General features: G+C 44.8%; 1 protein-coding gene across 1 annotated transcript; it reads right to left on the bottom strand.

Moving 5' to 3' along the window:
• Positions 1-1036: 1036 nt before the first annotated feature.
• LOC142585678 (beta-1,4-mannosyl-glycoprotein 4-beta-N-acetylglucosaminyltransferase-like) lies at positions 1037-23964 on the bottom strand. Its single transcript, XM_075696622.1, has 3 exons — positions 23574-23964; positions 7293-7753; positions 1037-4839 (listed from the first exon to the last, which is right to left on the bottom strand). Exons 1-3 carry the CDS (start codon positions 23584-23586, stop codon positions 3880-3882), a joined length of 1434 nt encoding a protein of 477 aa, XP_075552737.1. The 5' UTR covers positions 23587-23964; the 3' UTR covers positions 1037-3879.
• Positions 23965-24239: the final 275 nt, after the last annotated feature.

Genomic DNA, 24239 nt, shown 5'->3' with positions numbered 1-24239 from the left:
AAGGTTTTTTCCTTCGGCATTGCACTGCTGCGCTATGGCGCCTATTAGCTAGCTCCCAGCTCTCGCTTCCACTGCCTAGATCGGTACCACTGAGGTGTGGTGTGAATTTACGTAAGCACTCCTATCAGCCTGACACTGATTTTTTTCATTATTTACTCATGACAATGCAACCTGTCTCAAGACATCCTTCGATGAAGCCGGCAGATACACAAGCGCACAGCCGTCAGAATCTGTAAGGCACTGCCGTCAAACAGTCGGTAAGCGTGACGCACAAAGACTCATTCAATGAAAAAAAAAGCAGATTGGTGCTGTGACGGAACTGTCCCAGGTATAAGCTTTTTTTGCGAAATCATGGAAACCCACTCCAGAGAAGCCCCAGATTTACGTATTTTACTTTCTTTTTCTCAGCTTACAGACCAACTTACCACTCAGCGTACGTCTGCCTTCTTATGCAATGGCTACAAGCTGTAAATATCAGGGGAACTTAAGTGAAGCTGTTCCTTATACACGCATATATTTCTTATATTCACGAAACAGTATAATGGCCTGAAATTGGCAACCAATTGGCAAAGGCCAGCTTCAGCCAGCAGAGAATGCTTGGCCTTGAAATTGTGCAAGGACCACAACACCTACTACACTTGACTCAGGGAAGACTGCACAGATCTAATAGACTTATCTGTTACAAAGGGACCCTTTCCGCCTATGAGGAATGTACTATTCACAACCTGACGCAAAACACTATTAAAGGTACTCCAAAACCGGGTTCAAATTCTATGCTTCTGAAGCACCCAAACTTAACAATTCCTATCACAGCATTTGTTACACCAGTAGCAAGAAAAACGGCTGATGCCAAAAATCATAATAGGAAATGAACCTTTAAGCTATGGTGAACATAGTACACCAAAGAATACATAAATAACAGAAAGCTGTGACTTCTTGCCCCAAAGTATTAACGCGAGTTACACTGCCCTGTAAAACAAAACACATATTGCATAAAGAAATACACAGAAGGGATGCGTTTTCAATGCTCAGGAAGGTAGGGGAACATCAGTTTAGAGTGACAGAATTTGTCATTTCTTACCAATAAAACATGCCAACAAACAATTTCGCCCATTGTGGGTCTGGTGTCGACAAAGTGTGAAGCAATCACTTGCCAAGAATAGACGTGTAATTCATGAAAACCTGCTGGTTGTGTTAGATATTGCACAACTGCTGTACAGGAAAAAGCAAGAGGTTACAATGTCACATATATTCAATAAAGTGGAGTATGTGTGGCGCTGATGTGCAGAAATTAAATTTGGTTTGTTTGCTACAGACAATTGTTTAGTTGGAACAAGTAACATCAAACATTTGTTTTTTCATTTGCACATTAAAGACAAAAATGAGACATGGGTTGTTCTAAACAATAGCTTGGGTTAAAGAATATTACCAGAAATTCAAAGAAATTTAGTTTATCGGCGTATTTACTCATGTTCTTTTTATTCTACAGATAACACATAGACCTGTTTTTTTAGCTAGGAGACTATAAGCATAACTTCGGCACCACAGCTTCCATCTTGGAGGATACACAATTTTGTCTTTGAGATGTTAATACTGCTAGAAAAGGAAACTAAGACTGTTTCATACAAAGACCTCCCACACTTTAATATTAAAGTTTTCTCCTTTTGTGGCATAACAAGTGCCCTAAAACAAGTATTACCTTATTTTAAGGATAAAAGATACATATTCAACAGATATATCCTATCTCAGATCATCCCATCTGTCTGGTAGGCAACAATCGATTGAAAGACTGAGAAAACCCCGACCAATATTTTAAATGCCGCTGTTTCAAAGCCGGACCGGCTCCTGCATGGGCAAGAAGCTGTAGCAGTGCTTATGCGCCTTTGTCGTGGCTAGACAGGCGTTCGGCCAGCTTGCGCAGAAAACAACCATCAGAGGCAGCCTTTTGTTTGCAGTCGCGGCACATTTGATAAAAACATAGGACAACAACAATAACTTGTTTTCCTGCTCTATATTTCCAAGGTTTGCACAAGGCTTCTGCAAGCCTGCCTAACCACCACAAATACATATAAGCACTGCTGTACTCCTTGCCATCTCACCCCTGAAGGACGAGCTGGTCCGACTCCAAAACGCCATGTTTATAAATAAAAGTTTGGTTGTAGTTCTCGCAGTCTTTTATTTAGCCACTCAGTTTTGCATGTTCCCAAAACATACTTTTTTCTAGCTGCTTTAGGAAGCCTTTAACTCCTGAATTCACCATAAAGTTACCTAGATCCCATTAAATGCTCAACTTATAAATGCAACTTCATGAAGGGTAATCCTGCAGCCCAGAGGTATGTTTTCGTCTCACTTCTGTCACAAACATGCCCCCTATCACAAGATAGACTCATCTCTGTCCTTGCTACCAATAACAAAAAGTAGTCATTTTGTTGGTGTAAGCCCACTAATTTTCTATGAATATACACGTTTTCATTAGAACCCCATTATTGTTCAAATGCTTCCCTCTATGTAAGAAATAAAACTTTTCTGTAAAACAGCCTTTTTTTGGCAACAGCTCAGCCAAGCATGTATCTTACACATAACAAACACCCATTTTAAATGAATTACTGTAGTCCCGCCAAGATACAATACAATATCCGCCATCAAACAAGGCAGCATAAAATCAAGTTACATACAGATGCATTTGGAAACTGGTGTGTCAAAATCTAATGCTTATAGTACAAAGCGAAGTCACGAATGAACAAATGCGATATTTTGGCAGCATGGCCTTAAAAACAATTTGTGTTCTCCAAAGACATGGGAAAATTTGCAATTAAGGATGTTACAGTATGAAAGACTTCAACATATAAGGCAGTCACATCTTACTGTTGTCTGAAGTAAGTACATATCACCACAGCACAGAATTTACGAAAACCCATATTATCTGACTTAAATGTAAAACAGCTATACCACCACTGCAGTGTCATTTAAGCAAACGAAATATTTTTTATGAAACGGAAAAGACTGAAAATGCTGATAAACTGCAAACATCTAACCATAATGCCAAATATCTGTCACAGTGTCATTGAGGTGGCGATTCTTAGCAAGACAAAATAACAGTACATCAACAGACTATATGATGCCACAATGAAAAATAGAAAGAATAATGTGTTGGTGGGAAGCACTGGCACAGCAGCCTGGTGTTATATTCTAGTTTCTCAATACTTAAATGACAGGCAACAATCACCTATCACAATAGGTCTAATGCAACAAGAAAACACTCTGCACTTAAGTGTTCACGTAAGATATATCACACTTAACAATTTTTGGTTTCACCGGTGCACAGAACGATAACATGGATGCTCCTGCTATGACCAGATAATCACACTAGGGACCTTCCATGCAGCTCACACAAGTTGAAGGCACTCCTTAGTTAAAGCAGAAATATGACTCTGCCCAACTGAAGACATCATCAAGATAATTCATCAGAAAGCACAACTACAGAGCTCCAAATACACTTGCTTGCATACATTTCTAACAAAGAAATCAACTGTGAAGGTAACACAAGATAGCTTGTCATTTCTTGTTCAAATGTATGGTATCACTGCCAAGAAAATGGCATTTCAGCAGTCAAACTTTAACTGCAATTCTCTATGCAACTCCAAGCACCTCACAACATTGACAAAGAAAATTCACTGTATCACTAACACTAGTGATAAACTGCACCTCCTAAATGCTCATTATTGCAGCAAACCACAACATTATGTCATGTGAAGACAAACAAAAAGTCAGTGACAAAAGTTTTCTCAGTTGAGAAGTAATCTCCGAAAGTCAGTTTTGCTTTCAGCTTTGCTACCTATAAAGAGGTGAGCTTTAAAAAATGAAATCCTGGTTAGCACATCACTTTTCAGTTTTTAAATGGAGTGGCACTAAGTACCACAGCGACCCAGGCCTTTCCAACAATATTCGGGGTGCGAGGTACCTCTTATCACTTTTATCCACAGGCTGCACAGTTTCGAGGCTGAATCCATTCTCCTTCAATTTCTTCAGAAGTGTTATTTCCCACTCTTCATTGGTCACTGTAGATCCATTCATGCTGCCCTCGGGAAACAATGACGAAGAATCTGGAAAAGTAATGCAGTTTTTGCAATTCCAGCCAGAAGGCTCTTCACTTGTTCCCAATGTCCAATGCTGTATAGCCCAACCATGGTTTTTTGTAAATGCGTCGAGCTGTGCTGTACTAAAAGTGTCTGTCTTGGGTGGCATTGCACAAGTCAAGTTGTATCGGCACAACACACTCAAGACAGCAAAGCTTGAAATGAATGGAGTTTGTGATCTTTGATTTGGCTCCACAAAGCTGTCCAGTTTCAAGTCTGGCTTCTGCTTCCACAGAAAACTGTATGCCAGCTGTCGAACATTCAAGTACACAGGCTCTGAGTAACCATCGTAAAGCTTCAAGAAGAGAAGTACTTCCGCTAGTGGCACTGTGGTAAGGTCTGCCCAGACGAGAAGATCATCAAGACGAAAGTCAGAGAGGCGTTTCCAAAAGAGGTGCTGCAGCATGTCTTCTGCTGTTGCTGTTGAGTTATTGCGGTTGTTAAGGGGCAGGTACACAATCTTAGTGTACTCCTCTTGACCACCAAAAGTGCGTTCTATGTCGGCTAACAAACGGTTAGTTTTGTCCGCAATGACAAACACATCTACAATTGGCCGTAAGTAAGCAATTTGAAGCCGCAGAAAGTCTAGTTGCGCTGGTCCAGTCACTGTGGAAATGCTGAGGAGCCTCCTAGGTTTTGCTCGACGCCGGACCCAGGCACCCTGCCTTGTTCCCGCTTCCAGGAAGCTTGAATTCCACACGACCTGTGCAAATTTTGTGGCAAGATTATGGCTTGAGTGCTAAATTTTCTTTTTAACTTCATACAGCTGATTCAAGTGAGCATACTACAAGGTTTTAATATGACTGCATTGAACACACTCAAACTTAAAACATTAAAGCTTCACCGTTTCCTACATTCACCAAACAGCCAGACAGACAAAACTTGATTTACAAGATCCTGAGAAGCTTCGCCCTAGGACATTCACGAAAGCTAAATAGACATTACTTTTGCAATCTCTTTACTTTGCATCACTTTCAGCCTTCACTGCTCCACAAATAAACAGAACATGCAATGGTCATACTAAAACTCACTGGTTAAATTGCATACTTATACCCATGTAACCCACAAATAGAACTCTTCAGGAGCCTGGACACCTAGGAAATAAGATACTGAAATTCCTCTTCATTAAGCATTGGAGAAGAAGCTAGAAACATAAGTAGTCGTGTTCTTGAAAACTTTTTCACTGTCTATTTTACACTATGGAAAAGCTATGGCCGAACATGTGACTATGGTAGCAGCTGTGCACAACCACACGTAAAGCCTGCAATCATCCACTGCCCAATCATCACCAACAAAACTTATGTCAACACAAAAAATTTGTGCTGCTAACTCTGCTTCAAAATACATATATGCTCCTTTGTTTCATTTACAGACACAAATTGAACAGCTGCAAATTTTAGGGAAACTAGACTCTTTTGCGTTCCTTGATATTGTCTTCCCCGCATGGCTCTCAGGCCTCCTGGAATCCGGCTCTCCCACGTAGCATGTGCGGCGCCGGTGGTTTCACAGTATTACAAGATAAAGCGTCATGATGATGGTGATGTTTATTGGCATCCCCTTTGAAATGGGGCAGGGAGAAATAAACACCTAGCCTGCTTGATTTAATCAGGTTTTACACCTATTGCTACCTAGCTTTTTGCTTATCTGATCTCAATCTTAACCTTTCGTTTTTAAGCCCTATCTCACTACATCTTACCATTACCTACGCTAGCAATGACTAGTTCTGTGATCTCATCCCTACTCTTTTCCCACCAATACCCTAATTGTCGGTTATATTGACTGTTGACCAGCTAATCCTTCAACCGTCTTTGAATCCCAACACTTCTGGAAGGGGGACACTCCCTAACAGTCTCACTGGGTGAATATCTATGCATTCCTATATGATGTGCCGAGTCATTCGGAGCTTTTGTTGCAGCACACATGCCTCATCCTGTGGCGGACATTTGCTCCAGTACGTTTCTTGCCCTCAGGCGGTTACCTCAGGTCTTATACAGCAAAGCATTGGCCTTTTCGCTATCCTACAGATTTTTCCTCCTGATTTATTTCTTGCCGTTTTAAAATATCTCCATGGTATTTTTTGTATCCATCGTTTTGCATCCAAAGTACTGCCTGTTTTTATCACTTCCATTTTATGAGCCCCCCCCCCCCACTTGTCTAACACTCTTGGTTGCAAACTTCCTGTACCTTTACCTTCAACTCGTGTGCACGCTTGGTGCACTTCAGTCAGGCATTTCTTTTGATCCATGTTGCTTAGTATTTCTTCCCAACCAATCTTGTTCTGCGCTTCTCTAACTTCAATATAAGCCCAACCCATGTCACCTTGCAATGCTTCATTTGTGGTTTTACTGTGGACCCCCAAAGTCAGCTGTCCCACCGCCCTCTGGCTAATCTCCAACCTCAATAATATTTATTTATAGCACAGAATTGTATTTGCGAACATTAGTGCTGGCACCATTAGTCATTTCCAGATTCCTCGCACCACCTCATATTTATTAGAGCACTTTGAGGCTATGATTCATTATTGCTGCATTCTGCCTCCCTTTCAGTTTTCTATTATCTTGATGTATGCCTGAGTGGGTCTTTCCCTCATTTATGTATACACCCAGACATTTATGTTGCTTGACTATGGGTATGACTTCCAGTTGAATTAATAGCACGTCAACACTCAGTCCGATTGTTCTGCTGTTAGCACCACCTGACGGTGGGGATATTCAGGTGCGAGAGGCACTGGCCTATCTTTGACTGCGGAAGCTCGGCGCTTGCGGATGGACCGCGCGCACACTCGGCGGGGCGCCACACGGGACCATCTCGCGGACGCCTTCCCGTTCACTCGTATGCGCCTCCGTTCGCGTGATTGCACCCATGAGCGATTCAGCTTTTGTTGCTTTGGCAGGGGTGAACATGCATTTGCTCGATATCCTTGGGCGCTGAGGTAGTCTTCGTCGATTTGCCAGTGCCCATTGGCATGTTCTATTAATTGTAATTCGGCTAGCTTGCTTACTGTACAAAATGCGCAATAAATATCATTTGGTTTGTATTATCTAGTGTGTTGTCGTTCCTTTGTCCCAAGAGCATGCCCGAGACCCCCCAAATTACACGTGCTTTCAAACTCCGCATGTGCACTCTGCAGCAACCAAGGAAAGAATTCAACCTCACCTGTGGAATCCCGCAATCAGCACCATAGTAGGCATTGGCACATAGACACCTTCCAGCCTTCTCAGAGTCGGCAAGCGGCAGTGTTCCCTGGCGGAAGCACCACTTGCCAACTGGATTGCCAGCTGATGGGAGTGGGTAGTAGTGTGTGCCCATGTCCGCGTTCTCGAGCAGTGGCAAGTGGAAGATGTCCATGGCAATGTCTCGGTACGAAGCATCACGGTCATGGCCGCTGCCGCCACAGTGTTGGCACAGCTCAGTCCAGAGCCCGCCACCACGTCCCACCCGAGACACCGTACCCGAATTGATGGCGGCAAGCAGCAGTATGACAACGTTGAAAGCGATGAAACAGACCAAGATGACCCGGATACGGCGTGCACTGCAGCACCAGGCCGGCATGCTAAATTCTGACAGGTGCTGTCGCTTTCCACCAGCAATGGCCTCCGAGCTGTATTGGGAATGCCCTGAAAACAAATAATAACTCGTGTATGGTCAAGTAAGTTGCGTCAATATTGACTTTTTACAAGAGATAGCGAAATGATCTTGAAATCACATGAAGCAGACTCACCGCATCATGAGCACAAGCAACAGCCCGTCATAAGTGTGCAAGTTGAAATGAGTGCTCAAGAGAAGTATTTCGTTAAAGACAGGAGAGGAGCTCAGATCTTAGCAGGAAAATGGTTTTGTATTCACATTTTAAAAGAAATGTGGCGGTATTCATTAAAACCTGAACAGAACACTAATTAAGTAATCTTGCACTAAATATACCATGGAAGATACTACGGGTTTAGTTTTTATCATCTTAGTTTTTGATATCATAACTTTGGTATGTTAAAAAAAATCACAGTCGGTTTCATTTTGTTGTCGACAATTAGCTAAGTACACATTGGGTTAGAATCATGACAAAGGACATAGAAACCACGAAAAAATGTATTTGTCTCAACATAATTTTACCATACTGTCACAGCAGCCCACTACAGTCAGTTGTCCACAGATCTTGCAAGACTTGAAACGACGACGCGTAATAAAGACATTGCAGTTGCATTAAAACTGTTTGCAGAATGTGCGAAAGAAATACGGCTGAGGATGCCTGCGCAAATGTTTTGCAAACAAGCGCGCATCTCATTAGTGCGTAAGCCGAGTCTGGAAAGTAGTTTCAGAGAAAAATAAAATTAAGCAGACAACTCCAGTGGACATCTATGTAATGCGAAGCATGCTTGGTTCGATTACGGAGTGGTTGTTATGAATGAAGCGTTGCGCAGTGAACGGTTACTGCTTTTACGGCATGCTTATCCATGTCGATTCTCTCTCTCTCTCTCTCTCTCTCTCTCTGTGAGAGTGTGTACGTGTGCGCGCGTGCGTTTGTGTTTCAGAGACGCACAATGTGCGTCTCTAAAAGTGGACGTTTACTTTGCACTCAAGTTGTACAGAAGTAAAAAAAGAACAGTCTAGAGTATTCTGGTGGCAACCCCAGCAGGAGCGCGCGACCACACTCGATCGGACCCTCGTACTATCACAAGTGTGACCTCAAGGTCCCGCCCGGCCTTTGATGCAAAACAGCTTGTCATGAGGCGAAATTATGTCATGGTTACTTATGCAGTTCTACACACTTTATTTCGGAGTTTCTTTCTTTTTGCTGGTTGGTCTACTTTAGACTGCACCATCTTCCGGATTGGCCCACAAAAGCGGTCAGATACACACCTAAAATTTGGTTAGCTCGGATAAGAATGTTTCGCTAAAGGGCCGGAGGTCCGAAGCCTCGGAGCAACACGATACTGCTTTATTCCTCCTCCTGCCAAGTGAAAAATCCCGCAACTAAAGAGAAATGTAAAGTAAACGTTTTAAATCGAAATGCCATTGGTATTGATTGGAACAAGTGGAGAACTCCCCTTTGTACTACCTACACACTCAGGTTCTCATGTATTGTACCATTTATAACCATACATTTTCGCGCACTGCATTGTATTTTTTTTCTTTCCTGCTTTTTTAAGCATTAGGAGTATCACAGTGACAAAAAACGTATGTTAAGTGTGGGACGCCGGTCACGTGGTAGAGTAAGGTTACATGACAGCGGTGTGAGTGTGTGTGTGTTTCTCTCGCATTTATATATGCGTGAGAAATGCAATCTAGGGTATACCATAGATTGACACAGAATACCTTTTTCTTACGCTCGACCAAATGCATCGCTTCTAGCCATTCCGGTGCTTCAACAATTGCCACGCAAGCGATTGCGCGCCACGTAAGCGCAAGTAGTGCTTTTACGTAATTCCCGCCACCAATCGAGGCTGCCTTAGACACCACGAGACTGCGACAGAGTCGCCGCCTATCATCGAGTCCACGCAGAGCAGCGCGGTGTTCGAGACGAACGTCCGAGCCAGCTACTGCGAATCCCGAAGGCTAAAGTAAGCCGGCGTGAACCGACGGCGCCATCTGTAGTACGACGAAGCAAGGTTGCAAAGCTGGCGCTTCCGCGCGACAACGTCGGATGGTGCTCGTGCACGGGCTGCTCTGCGTGCCGGCAATGGAAAAGAAACCAGCTATGAGTAAAACTAATAAATTTATGATAACTCTAAGGGAAGCTCTTTTCGAAGCGAGGTCGGGATGCCTTAGAACGCGTAGTTAACAAGCGAGGTACACCAAGGAAGGAGAAGCACGTGCCTGGCGCGGTAGAGCTAGGGAAACGATAGAACACGTTCCATTAGAATGTGAAGATAACTACCGGGCTGTCGGTTTAGGCTGCGCTGGATTTCTTCAAGCACTTGGGTTCAGGGACAGCAGAGGGAAAATAAATATGTGCCCAACAGAGATTAGTATCACACCGGTCAGGTGGTGTAGCGCAAGCAAATTTTCTCTAAGTGCGCTGACGTCACCGCACGCTCACGTAATCCAGTAGAACCTTTAAAAGGATTAGTTCTACCAGTTTGCGAAAATAATTCTTTAAACATTTTAGTAGCACTCCGTCAACAATTCGCCACCGACTTGGATTGGAACTGTGATTTCAAATAAAGAGCTTGATTCCCGAGTATGTCATGTATCGGCATTAATGTGTGTTAGAAAATTTATCAAAAACTCTCAAGTTACTCTCCATCCTAAACATTTTTCGGCAAACAGTACGAGCTGTTGATGTACTGAGGATACAAGTCCTTCAGAAAAAGAAAAAAAATTTGATGACGTATAGTAAAACATTGTTTACACAAAACTAAGGAGACTTTTGACGGATTACTAAAGTTGTTATTTAGACAAGAGCTAGAAGATATGTTAGCGGTGTACTTAAGACATTCTTGATACAAAAGTAACAAGGAAGTCTTAACGGTGTATTTAAAATATTCTTTATACAAAACTAAGAAGGAAGACTTAACGGTGTACTTAAAACATTCCTTATACAAAAGTAGGAAGAAAGTCTGTTAACGGTAAGTAAGTAAGTAAGTAAGAAAGAAAGAAAGAAAGAAAGAAAGAAAGAAAGAAAGAAGAAAGAAAGTAAGAACGAAGCATTTTGACAGTGTATGAACAAATGTTACCCGAATGTAAATATAAATACGCTGTCAGTAAAGAAAATAGAAAGTTGGCAGAAGTTCTAAATAATGTTAATAGGCATTTTTGTATAGTCCCTCGCTTACTGTGTGGAGCGATACGAAACTTTCATCTTCGAACATTAATGTGCTCTCGGTGTAGTCGCCGTCACCCATGCTTCGGCGTATTGATTCAAGAGGGCAACCATTCACTTATATGCGATACGCTGACGATAGAGAGGGCATATGTTAGCGCGTGAGATGTGGAGTGGATGTACGTAGATAACGTGTGCAGAACTACATGCCAAGAAGCGGCACTACTCCCTTTGCCAATGTGTAACGAGCGGTACGCACTGTTGCTGGTCTTTGGTTGATGAACTTTCTTTGGAAGTTAGCGATACTACGCTGATGGATGAGTCTTTATATATATATATATATATATATATATATGTATACACACACACACACACACACACACACACTCAAGGGAAGCCGTGCATCGCGAAGAGCCGGCAACAGATGCAGTCCTTGTGTAGCGGCGGTCCGTGAACTTGGGTTCATTTCATGCCTTAATATGTCAGCCACAATTTTTGCAGGTAACTACTGCACACGTCTTTACTGCAGTGCTCCATATTTTTGACACTGCGTCAGATAAAACCAAGTTGCATTTCCGACAGCTGCGCGCGCAGAAGCGGTAACAGTCTCGTATTCCTGCTCTTTCGCCGAGGCAACGTGCGGCGCGCCGCCGAAAGCGCCATCTCGTTTCTCCAGAGCAAACTGCTTCAAGAGAAGGGTCAATACACGCGTATTAAATTATTTACAAAGCCGAGACCTAATCCATTGCTCCTTTCGGAATTTATAACAAGATTCCTAACAGCAAATTTCTCCACTTTTCCCTCTGTAGATATAGTCGCACATCATTGACGGTGCTGCACAGTATACTGTCTGCACTCAAATAGAACACCTAATTAGCATTCAAACCGACGTACTTCTACGTGCCGTCAACCTCAGAGAAAAGTGCGGGTCAGTTGTGAACATAATTTACACAGTGCGATGCCTACTTGGGGAGTGTTCCCAGGCAACTCCTAATTAGAGAAATAAAACATAAAAAGGAAAGAAACATCCACTGTTAGTAACACGAACGGGAAGTTTTCACGGACAAACTCGAAGTACGAGGAAACTCAAGGAACAAGTTAAGATGCCCGAGCTGACTCTCCGCACCAACATTCATTACAAGCGCCTAACTTTACCGCTACATTCGGTTAACGTCTTACCGATGCTTAGTAAGCCTTCCTCGAGCTGAGAAACTCACAAAAGTGCATCCCTTCACATCCATTCAGCTCAGAACCCTGTTTAACACGAGCGAGAATCGAGCGAACGCGTACATGTATCGGCCATTAGAGGCAGCAACAAAGATTCCAGGCGCGCCTTCGCAGGTATAATGCGCAGCGGTCGTTCTCTTAACGACTCACAAACATTCTCGCTCGTACCGCCGTGCGCTCACCACCAGCATGTTCTCGCTATTTCAGCGTATTCTTTCCCCTCCGCCTTGCGTGCCTATTTTGATACCGAAGGCCACTCCCACAACGCCGCGCCATGCGGTAGGCCATATAAGCGGCGCAAGACGGACGCTCTGCCTCGTACAGACGCTCCCACACTTGCGTCTAGAGCGCCACAGCGGTGCTGTGTAGCTCCAAGTCTAACAAAGCGACCTATACATTACCTCCGAGATCGGGCGGCACGCGCCGAACATTTCGGAGGTCGTGTTTCGTGTTGCCGCTCGGTGCGAGGGAAAAGGCTTGAAGAAAAGCGTCAGCCGCACAGACACAGAATACAGCTCAATTCACGCTCAGCGTCGCAGCGACTGTCAGGGTTATACCGCTTGTTTCAACATGCATGCGCCATTCAAGAAAATATAAAGAGGAAATCAGCGGCACGCATGTAATGCTATTGCATGCGCGATGCGATCCCTTTGGAAACTGCGTGATACTACACAATAAATTGGAATTTAGCACAGCGAAAGCTCACTGAATTCGCTTTCTTTAAGTGCCAGCGTAAAGGTGCTTCGAAATGGGAAGTCAGCCACAGGGGTGCCAGACGAAATCGAAGGCCAGGCACCAGTTACGACATAAGCATCCTCAAAAGGGGTGCCATCGAATACACTTGTGCCCCAAGTATACAAATCATTGGCTCAAGTAGCACGAACGATTTTGTTAGTACAGTGCAATGCCAATACATTTCGCGCGTACTTAGGACAGCTATACCTAGCGTGACTGCACTGTACATGGATTAGGCTTAATCTTGAATTCTTCAATGAACTAATATTTGCTCATTTAAATTGTTCGTGCACCTCTGTAAAGCATGCATGCTACAACATACATGTCACGAAAATTTCGTCGCAGACGGCGCGAATAAGCATCTGCCGCAAAAAAAAAAAAAAATGCGTCCTTAAGAGCCTACAGCGCGCTTACCTTGAGAAGTTTTCCCAAGCTGAAACGCGCGGCCCGAACCTGTCCAAACCAAAATCAGAGAACGGAAGATTGCAAGACAAAAATAGTGCCAATGGCGAAAACACGGCAAATCAAGTGCTAACACCGAGGTCGCAACTACCAACTTTCTCCAAAAATAGATGTTCTCTGGAACATGGTACGGCAGACGATCAGCTTACGCCTTCACTCTGCCCATAAAGTCCGAGGTCCTTCCCCTTTCTCTGTAATCTCGTTGCCCCAGGTTTGTTTTTACAAGCGAAAATTCTCCAATCAGTGGCCACGCTGTAATCTCGTGCTTCTTTCGAAACGTTGATATGTGCTCCCTACGACAAGAGATCGCCGGTCAGGAGTCAAAGTTCGTGTTCGCGTGCACTTTTCATGATTTCGTACAGATTGCCTAGTGCTGATAGGCCTTGCACCAAACCTCTGGCACCCCACCCCGTAGGGCGACCCAATGTATGTACAGAAAGATAACGACAGAAAACGCTACACGGAAGATAGAAAGGAAAACAAATGAAATTAATATCCACGTCAGTCTTACATCCTGCGCAGTACATCGTGAGGCAGCGGTGTTGCCCTGAATCAATGCTGCTCTCTCTATCTGAACGTGAGTCGTGTTTGCCACTGCTCAATACGCTTTTCCTGACCTCAATGTTAGTTGCTGCCTACGAAGTTTCAGTACTTTGGTGAGCAGTAAAAGGAGTCATTGACAGTGTTTTTCATTTTTCGAGTAACAATAAGCTGCGGTTCAGTACTTGAAAGTGAGTGCCAAGCACTCTCGAACAATACCAGAAAGGACAGCGGCATTCTTGTCTTATCTTACCTCTGCTGTCCGCCAGTATAGCTGTTATACTAGCTCTATGAGAAGGTGATTCAGCAGAAAAAGCAACCTTTCGGGAAGCAGCATATAATGTTTATGAATACTCCTGTTAGCAGCCATAGGTACGGCGGAAATTTAAAAAAAATTGAGAAAAAGAAAAAAGAGGAGAAAGCAGCCAACCCTATGGGCTGTCGGCACCATGAAAAATTTTCAATGGAGTACTCTCAAATTGGAAGCAGAGATTCGCATCAGAAATGTGCGCTCCTCTTTCCCAAAATAAAACCTGCTGCCGGCGCTACGTCTGTACTATATACACTTCCTGTACTTTCCCGTACTTGGTTTCCTGTTTAGCAAGCAACGCCGCGGAAGCTATGCAAGTATACACTGCAAACCAATCTGCCCCCCTAAGTGTACTTTCTGCCTGTAACTCTTACACAGTCTACCAACTCTTAATAACACTATAATAATAATAATAATAATAATAATAATAATAATAATAATAATAATAATAATAATAATAATAATAATAATAATAATAATAATAATAATAACAATAATAATCTCTACACTAACTCCTAATAACTCTTACACTCTTACGGGTATAGAGTTAACTATAGACTGATTTGCACCTTTAATAATCCTTAAGGGTGCAAATCAGTTTACAGTGTAAAGCGCGGTCCCAGTCCGGCTCGCAGTGTATTCGCTTTATATCTGCGACGCTTTATAAGGAATAACTAGAACACGTGCACGTAAGCTTACTTCAAATCACGCATCATTTGTGCACCTCTGTGTTTGCAGTGTGCGACCTACAGTGTTTCGGTGGCGAGCGCAAGCAGTGCGCTGTGGGCGCTGGTCGCCGACACGCGTCCGCTGTTCGGTGCTGAATATTATGTTCAGATATGCGATGCCTTCCAAGCAATAATTAGGCCATGCTTTGCGACAGAAAAGTAGGAGATTTACCATTTACATCGGATTAAATGACGCAGAGCTTATGAAACGAAGATCGAGAGACCTTGGTTTTAGAAGTGAAGCGTATTTTGGTGTGTGCGTGCGCGGGAGGGTGTCGGAATGCGTGCGGTGAAAGAAGTAGTGGGGGCGTCGGAATATTACAAACTTTCGAATAACGAATCGAACACTGTCCTATCCGTTTTGGTGTTCGCATGGAATAGCCAATATTCGATTTGGTTCTCGAATCAAATATTGAATGTTAAGAGATCCGAATATCTTAAAATAGTTTTCGGATATTCACGTCGTCCTCTGCACACTATCGAATAAAATTGCAGCAAAAATGCGATAAAGTTTATTCCATCTATAGTGGATATAATGTACAAGGGCACGCTGCGTCGCTCAGAAAGTCAGACCCAGATTTTTCCGGCTATGAACACAGTCATTCGCAACAGAATGTATTTTGCGTTTGTGCGTGCGTGCGTGCGTGCGTGCGTGCGTGCGTGCGTGCGTGCGTGCGTGCGTGCGTGCGTGCGTGCGTGCGTGCGTGCGTTTAAGACCCGCCATTACCAGTGGGCAGTGCTTGGTACATGTGCCCTTTGTAGATGCAGCAGACAGCACGCATTTCTGATTTGGTCGCGCACGTATACACAGATACTAACCATGCCACCAAGGCTGCCTTTCTAAGCTTCATATGATAATGCACGACCACTTATGTCCGAAGAACACCGAGCGCGCGAACGAACTGCTTAATTGTGCCTAATGTTCTCTCTGTGCTTAAAACAAAGCCTGTTCTATAATGTGCAGTGTAATGATAAGAATTTTCTAATGTTGTGAATACCAAATTGTTTGATATTATCGATGTAGAATGTCCGTAATGTTTTCGAAAAATACTTGATATTTGACTCGACTCGCTTCTGACACTATTGGATTCGTATTCGATTCGGCATGAAAAAACTACTATTCGCACGGAGCCCTAGCTGCTTTGTGCCGTTGCTCCTGCTATGCATGAAAGGTAGCATAAGCGCGCAGAACGTGCAGACCCGAAAGAAAGAAAGAAGGAAGGAAAGAAAGAAAGTCGTCTGCGCCAGCCGGATGCACCGCGCCCCGAATGGCCGGTTGTCCAGCGGCCACTAGATTCTGAAAAGCCTTCCTCTCTCGTTAGTTTCGCGAAAGAGCCCTAAAACAGGGACAGGTGGGGGGAGTACGTGGTTTTGGAAGCCGGGCGTTCGTTATAATCGTGAAGGGAGCGTTCTTCATAGAGAACGTCTACTTTCGTTTATATATACCACCGCCTAAAAGGTGTGCATATATATATATGGCGCTTGCGAATATATACAACGAAGAGGCCTGTTTCCCGAACTGCAGCGAGATCGCGGTTCAACATGTAGGTCTATACATTTACTAGGCTGCAGCGCAGCTGGCGGCCCTCCGCGAGCGGCAGCCAAAAATCCTTGTTGAAAACGTTTTTTTTTTTTTTCAATCTTTTTCTTTATTTCACAATTAAGTGGCTTCCTCTATAGCAACGCTGACACCACACACAGCACCTGCTACCTTCAATTCCACGGCACTTTAGAGTTGTTAAAAGCATCATAATATCGTGGTGCAATAAACAAGGTCATTTTTATCTTTCGAAGTTCTTGAGGTGGCCTTTCAACCAAGGCAAGTTGTCAATTACACGTTTTCTATGTACAGGCGTCGCCGACAGACACCGATCAAACAGGCCAAGGATCGATCGAACCACCATAGCATATTAGTTATCGCTGCCCAAACATAGTTCATTACAAGACTCCAACATAGGAAGGACGTATAGCCCGGCAAAGGCGCCCTATAAGTACACAAGCTAACCTTTACAATTTAATTAAATAAGAGCGATACTGGACCAACGCCGCTGACAGCTAATCAACGTATTGATTAGAATTTTAACAACAAGCACGTGAGAGAGAAACATGTCACGCGAATCGCCAATGTTAAGCAACAACTCGACAGCGCACTGCCTTCAGTGGGACACTACAAAGATTTAGAGTTGTCGAGTGGAATTCCAGATTTGGCGATTACATCAGTCTTGCCATGAGACAACGTTTAGCATGTCAGGATGGAGTGTGCTCACGGAATGAAACGCGCCAATTTAGGGCTGACTAATGCGCGCAATTTTGTTTCCACCGGCTGCGTTTCGCGTCACATCGACGTAATATTGGCGCGTGCACTTCGATCGGTATCCGCGCCACCTTTGGTGGCCAGATTCCTAGCGACATGACACAGTATTCCCGAGTACTTGGCGCATATGCAGGGTTCTACTGAACGCTCCCTGACGCCGCTTCATTCCGTGAGCACTGTACCTAACCCTAAGGGCGATTGGTGACGTCCCTTTGAAATTCTCGCATCAGCTACTTGTGAAGTCACGTCATCTTACACTATATCGCACGAGTATACCTAACAATCTGAAAAAAATATTCTTCGCTGGATTATAAAACCAATGAAAACCCAATATCGCGATTATCAGTGACCTCATCCTGCCCGAGAAATGCTCAAATGGGTGATGAAGCAGTCAATTCCGCGACGCCAGAGAGATAGCGCCGGGGCCTGGAAGTGAAAGTGCAAGGTTCATTCGCTACCCCATCAAAATCTCCGCCTACGAAACGATGAGCGTTAGTTTTTCAAACATCGATATACCAGTCAAATCGTCGTTACGAATTTCTCCTTAGGCTCCTAAAATTGCAGCGCCGACGAGCAACCACGGGCTTTATCGCTGCAGTTACCTCTGCGTATGCAACAAAACGCGACGATGATTACCGCTTGACGGCGACGCAAGCATTAAATGCCGCGCGCTACGGCGCTGTAAAGTTGCGGCTCGTGGACTGCATGGGCGGTGGCCACCCGTACGGCACCACTCTTTACGTGAACGATAACGACCGCACCATTACACGCAAACTTCAAAACACCATCGCCATACACAACGGAGCAAGAATGACTGAGCGCCGTGGCCACTGGCGTGTTCCATTTCTGATAAAATTGAAAGCCATGCCGAATACATGTTACCCGTCACGTTTTTCCGTGCACGTGAATAATTCAAACGGAATTGCTATATAGTACAGCCGCGCCCACATCCAGTTAGAGCCACACTATGAGTTTATGTGAACGGCGCTGTATAGTATACACAATTACCTCGTCACTGTTGCTTCGATGCTCCCGACGCTGTTTAGACATTGCGCACCGGACGCTACACGACACAATATTCCACGAACTCCCTCTCACATTTGTCAACAGAAACAAACCAAATTCGAACGATATCGAAGCCGAAAGATGTGCGCAGAGGCGCAGGTTAAGGTGTCCAACTGCACACGGTCGCGTGCGTCTTCCTTCACATGCGCATCTGCGCACTCATCATCTTCTAACCGCGTAGAACGGTGACACGCACGAAGGGTTCTCGTTCGTGCGCCAGGCGCGAAGGCTTATACGCCCGGACGCCGTGCACCGACGACGCACTGCTTTCCGTTGATTTCCGTACGAAAATTACTATAAGGGAACCCTGGCGCTGCGATCGTACAGCTACACTCTTCATCACTTTCCACGCAGTGCCACAGGGTAGGGTAAATATTTATATTTTTCAAAACGTCAGCGGCGATTTTGTAGTAAACGCAAGAGAAATACATCAGCATTACGTCACACCTCACTGAGGTCCCGGATGCATGATTCAAACCGCGTTCACCACATTGCGAAGGAGCTCATTGCGAGCTCATTGCGAGGAGCTCACTTGACACACGTCCTGCCTCTTCGAGGAGTGAAATGCGTGCGACTGACGGTGGTCCGAAGCAGATTATATATATATATATATATATATATATATATATATATATATATATATATATATATATATATATATATATATATGTGTGTGTGTGTGTGTGTGTGTGTGACCGGCCTCCTACATACACACACACTTTTTTTCCACTGCGACACTCATAGTGCTAAACCAATTTAGTGTGGTGTTGCAGCAAGGCGGGATTAGCCTGACATGTTTCGCCAGCCAATTGTTCCGCGTGAGCATAAACGCTTGTTCATAGTGCCCCTGTAATCTCAACAATTATGGAATCGTTTGTTCTCTCATCTATAGTGCCCACTTCCAAGCATCGTGCCGTTACACTTATACAATTTTACGCTAATTACGTAGCTCGTTGCGCGATCCTCAGCTTGTTTCTCAAGTTTCTCAGCTCTCAAGCTTTGAGCCCCACAGCCCCGGATGAGTCGCTGACTGTGAGCGCTCATTACACTGCATGCTCTCACTTGATGCGAATCCACAGTGAACCTTGGCACACCGAATGAGTTGAACAGTTTGTGGTACTGCTGCACTTAAGTTGCCACTGTGTTAAAGTGTTGAGACATTTGTTCGTAATGGCAGGAGAGTCAAGTCTTCCGTTTTTACGTGTGACGAGTAGCAGCAGTAGGAACCATTGTCCAGTTTTGACATATCATTATGTGTTAACGTCGATAAAGATTAAGGCAAAAGGAGAAAGGTGAAACTTTCCCTGAATGTTCTCTAGAATCTCCAATTTTCCTCAGTGACGGAGCATTGACCCTTTTCGCGGAGCAGTTTGTTTTAGAAAAACGAGATGGCGCTTTCGCCGGCGCACCGCATGTTGCATCAGCGACAGCGCACAAATAGGAAACGCTTACCGCTTCCACCTGGCACATGTGCGATCAGCTGTTGGAAATGCATCTGTGCGATCAGCTGTTGGAAATGCAACTGAGTTTTTGCTAACGCACTCTGCTGCAATCATGCCGGACTGAATCGTGTGGATTGAAGACGTGTGCAGTAGTTGGCTGCAAAAATAGCGACTGGCGTATTATTTAAGGAATGGAATGAATCTGTGAAGCCAAGTTCGCCGACCGTTGCTGCAACTGTCGTTACGTGTTACCGCCCCTCCCCCCCATTTCTAGAAATACTACTTTCTTCGAGGATACACAAATATGCTCATCTGCCAGCGTTGTATCTTGAACGTTAAAAGAAGGTGCTTCAGCCCCGGAACATCAGCAAGAGTGAGTACCGCTCGTTAAACAATGACAAAGGAAGTAGCGCCGCTTCCTGTCATCGCACGTTTGGCGCAGAGCATCTACATACATCTACCCCAACTGGCACGGAATCTTACGCCCACTCTATCGCCAACATAATGGGATCACACTTTAATATATGCGCACCATATACACACAATAAATGGCGGACTACACCGATAACGCACGAATGGTCAAAGCTGAATGTTTCGTGACGGACCACAAGAGTAAGCGAGTTACTAGCGATAATACATCTTTGCTACAAGGCATTACAATGTAAAATTGGCTAAGTTTCAAGCCTTGCGTGCAGCAAGAGCAAATCTATCGGAACTGAGCACGCCCACCAGCGATTAGGCAGAAATAATCAGAGAGTTACCGCACCAAGGAAATTTACTGCGTCAGAAATGTGACAAGCCGCTGCTTCAAAACATTTGCCAAATAAAGAACGAAGAGCAAAACACACTAATCCTGATTCAATTCATGAGCGGAAAGTTTGGATAGCCTGGAATACATATTTAGCCTCGCTTTTAAAACAAGCACCATATACGTTGCTCGCACCGTTTGGACATGACTTAAAGCATCCAAAACGCTTTTGCATGTTCTCTGAAGCTGTGGCCAAAGCTTCGCGTCGACCACCCAGTCACCGTCTACGATATCTCCCGAAACAGAGGCTTGTTAAGCTGCACCGGCGTCATAAACACCCATTGTAAACGCAGATACAATGGAGGCAGTTGAGGCAAGTAATGGACACGTCGCCACGTGATCAAACATGGCATCGCCTACGGGATCGCCGCGAAGAGGGTCAATAATTTCGAAGACAGGAGTGACATAACGAAGGCGCCCCGCTCCCTAATATTTCCTTTTTACAAGCTCTCATATTCATTTAAATCAAATAACCTGTCGAATTCTTTACAATGTCACCGGTGCTCGATTGCGTAACCTTGTACCTAAATCGCTTGCGTCTCTGCAAATAATAGCCACTAACGACAGGGCAACCGACCACGCATGTCGCGGAAGGAGAACGCCAATGTATATAAGTAAAGAATAGCAAGAAATCAAAACATCGTTACTCCGGTGCCTGCATTCGTCACTGGAGCTACTAGCACATCAGCCACCCAGAACGTGGCGCTTGTGTTCGTCACAAGTTAAAAAGAAAGAGTTTCCTGCAATAATTACTACAGGGAACTACGGTGCTAGTGTCTACAGGAACTGTAAGCATGGCGCTTCGGCCAGCGCGAGAATACTGATGATAGTAATGAGAAATGGAGTTTTCTGGCGCAAGGACCAATGATGGCCAATAAGGACGAGAATGTTGGTCAGTGCACGGACTTGCCTAAACTTCGTGTTTTTGGATTCGAGCGGCCTTTTGATTTTACAAATTTTCAACAATATATTGCGTCACATGTACAGATGCCACAGTTCACAGCAATTACACATGTCCGCAGGGTGCTATTGCCTTCTGCGCTTAGAAATGTACGATCCTTCAAAATTTGGGCAGATAAAGGCAGATAAAGCGTAGTAAACAAAGACACAAATACGTCTGAAGCCACAGTCGCGAAGATCAGACAAAGCCATACACTAGAACGATCGCAGAGGCAGAGTTCCCCTATAGTGATTTTAGTAGGAAACTATGCGTCACACAAGCCCTCCGAGATCGGGACGCGCCCGCGCGAGACAGCGCGCACCGTCGAATCTCGGAGGCCATGCACCACAGATCACAAAACTGGCGTCTGCGGTCCAGGGCGACGCAGGAACGGCGGCCACGCACTGACCACGCCACGGTGCTTTCCTGCACGCCGGACCGCCGCCCTCTGAGACACTGGAAAACTGGTTTACGCCGGCAATTCTCCCGCCCAGTCTCTGCTACGCGCTTTCTGGCAAACAGCAGACCTCTCGTCAGGCCGGAATAGCACCAGCGACAAGACGAAACGCTTTTCCGAGCACGACGCCGTATTCGTCTCCGAGATCATCGCCAGTGGTGATAAGACTGCGGTGGTGTTAAGGTCCTTCGGAATGCTGTTCTATCATTTGAACCAATGCACCCAAAAACGGATGGAGGCTGGAAAACACAGACAGCCTAGTCCGACGCCGTTTAAATTACGGTTTTATTTCGACGCTGACAGTTGCGCATCATGCTCATTGTTTGCATATTTATTTAACCCTTCATTAAGCACACGGGCCTTACAAATACAAAGCTGCCCGTCGAGCAAATTATGAAGCTTCTGCAAACTTTGAACGTTCATGAGTCGTTTCGTAGTCTGAACGCATAGCAATAATTTTGAGACATGTCAATCAAAAATTAACAAGGACGTAGAAATATGCGATCCAATACTCATACCATCACATTTGTCACAATACCACAAAAAGCCGGGTCTGGGTCAGGTTTCGACTCTCGGCAAATAGGAAAAGCCGTTAAATAAGCAAAAGAAAAAGAACGTTTACCAGTCAGTGTCTGATATCGCGGTGGTGTTTCATTGGAAACTTATAAAAACTGTCATTAGGAACCCCTGGAGGCATAACTACGACGGTGGCAAACCAAAATCGGTTCGCTAAACCGGTAAACGCAAAAGGCCACAACTGCACTACACGCGATACCTGAGCAATCCTGCTGTTGAGCTCGATCAAGTGCACAAGTTGCTCAACAACCGCATTGCCGCGATTTCGCCCAGCCTGCAGCTTATCTACAAGGCAAGCTCGGCGGTCACGACACGGCCGGCAAAGCAGCGACGGATTACGCCGAGAAAGTAACCGTCCTCGCAAGCAACGGGGCCTGCGTGCCGAACGGGTTTGACTTCTTTACAGCACGAGGCAATATATCAAATGTATACGGGAAGTGTGCAGCATTCTCAAAGCGGCACGGTCAAATCGACGTGTTGAAAGCGTCACTGTGAAAGCGAAACCGTCTTTCGAAACTGAGAGGAAGTCAATTCTCCTGTGAAAATGATACGCCCCATTGAAACCCAGGCGCCGGCTTCAAGCGACCCAAGTTTTTCTTGCACAACCGAATGTCGTGTTTACTGTACAGCACCGGAAACGCCATGGAATGCACAAACGCCGTCATAAATTTATGTCGGGATTATTAAATAGGACTATTGTTTAGCACATATTCTGTGACATTTTGACTTGAGTAGGGCGCTAGTATGTAGCAGCTAGGAGAGTAGCATAATCACAATATTTATGAGCGAACGGCAATGGGCCGGAAAACCAAATTACAGAACGGAAAGTTAGCGTCACTGGACGATACACGAACGGGTACACATTATTTCGTGTTGTCCCCCTTTCCCTCGACAGTTTAACAAACACAACGAAAACAAAAATTATGTGAGCAATGTATGAAAAACAATGGATGTAAACAGTAAACAATGCATGTAAAAATTGCGCGCGCAATGGCTTCGGCTCAGCTAGTCCGCATCGTATTTGAAAGAGAACGGCTTACAGCAGAGAAAACGCAGTAGACGCTAGGTGCACTTACCAGCAAAGAGCATCCTATTGTGGCCGTGGCCCACACCCGTGGATGCAGCGTGTGCTATCGGCGTTTCTTGAGCATATTTTCAGCCGGCACCGCACTCAAGAGCCCTTGGCTCGCAGGAAGAACTCGGCTTGCATGTCGTAGCGGACCTGTGGGAGTCGCGTTTCCCACAGCTGACCCGGTTACCTCGCCGCTATTGTTGCTGAGACGACAAGCTGCGCCAGCGGCATTCTTGAGAGCGAGAGACAATGGAAGGCTACCTGGCTATCAAACGGTGATCATTAGCGAGAGGAAGAAAACAAAATCACACCGACGAAACACCTCACCGACCACCGCGCTGCTCGAATCCCTTTTGCATTTCTCGGGCATTCTTTAGAACAGGTGCAGCGCTGTTTCTTTGCCTAGTGCACAGATGGCGCTGCATGTTCGTGAGTTTCACATTTCTGCTAACCACCGTAGTTATCACAGTATCTAAAAATATGCAAATTTGTATATTTATTGGCAACAAATTCTTCCGGTAGTTTGTTCTATTGCATAATAAAAGCATATAATGAGAGAAAATTGTGCTCACACTTACGCGCCAGGAGCGCTAGCAAGGGGCTGTTGCACAGACGCCATTTTAAGAAAGACTTTTCAATGAGGATCGCTGAGTAATCTTCGCGCTTGCCG

Source organism: Dermacentor variabilis, chromosome 6 (assembly GCF_050947875.1).
Source record: "Dermacentor variabilis isolate Ectoservices chromosome 6, ASM5094787v1, whole genome shotgun sequence".
NCBI classification, from domain to species: domain Eukaryota; kingdom Metazoa; phylum Arthropoda; class Arachnida; order Ixodida; family Ixodidae; genus Dermacentor; species Dermacentor variabilis.
The sequence above is the reverse complement of the archived record's forward strand: the minus strand, read 5'-3'. Positions and strand labels throughout refer to the sequence as shown.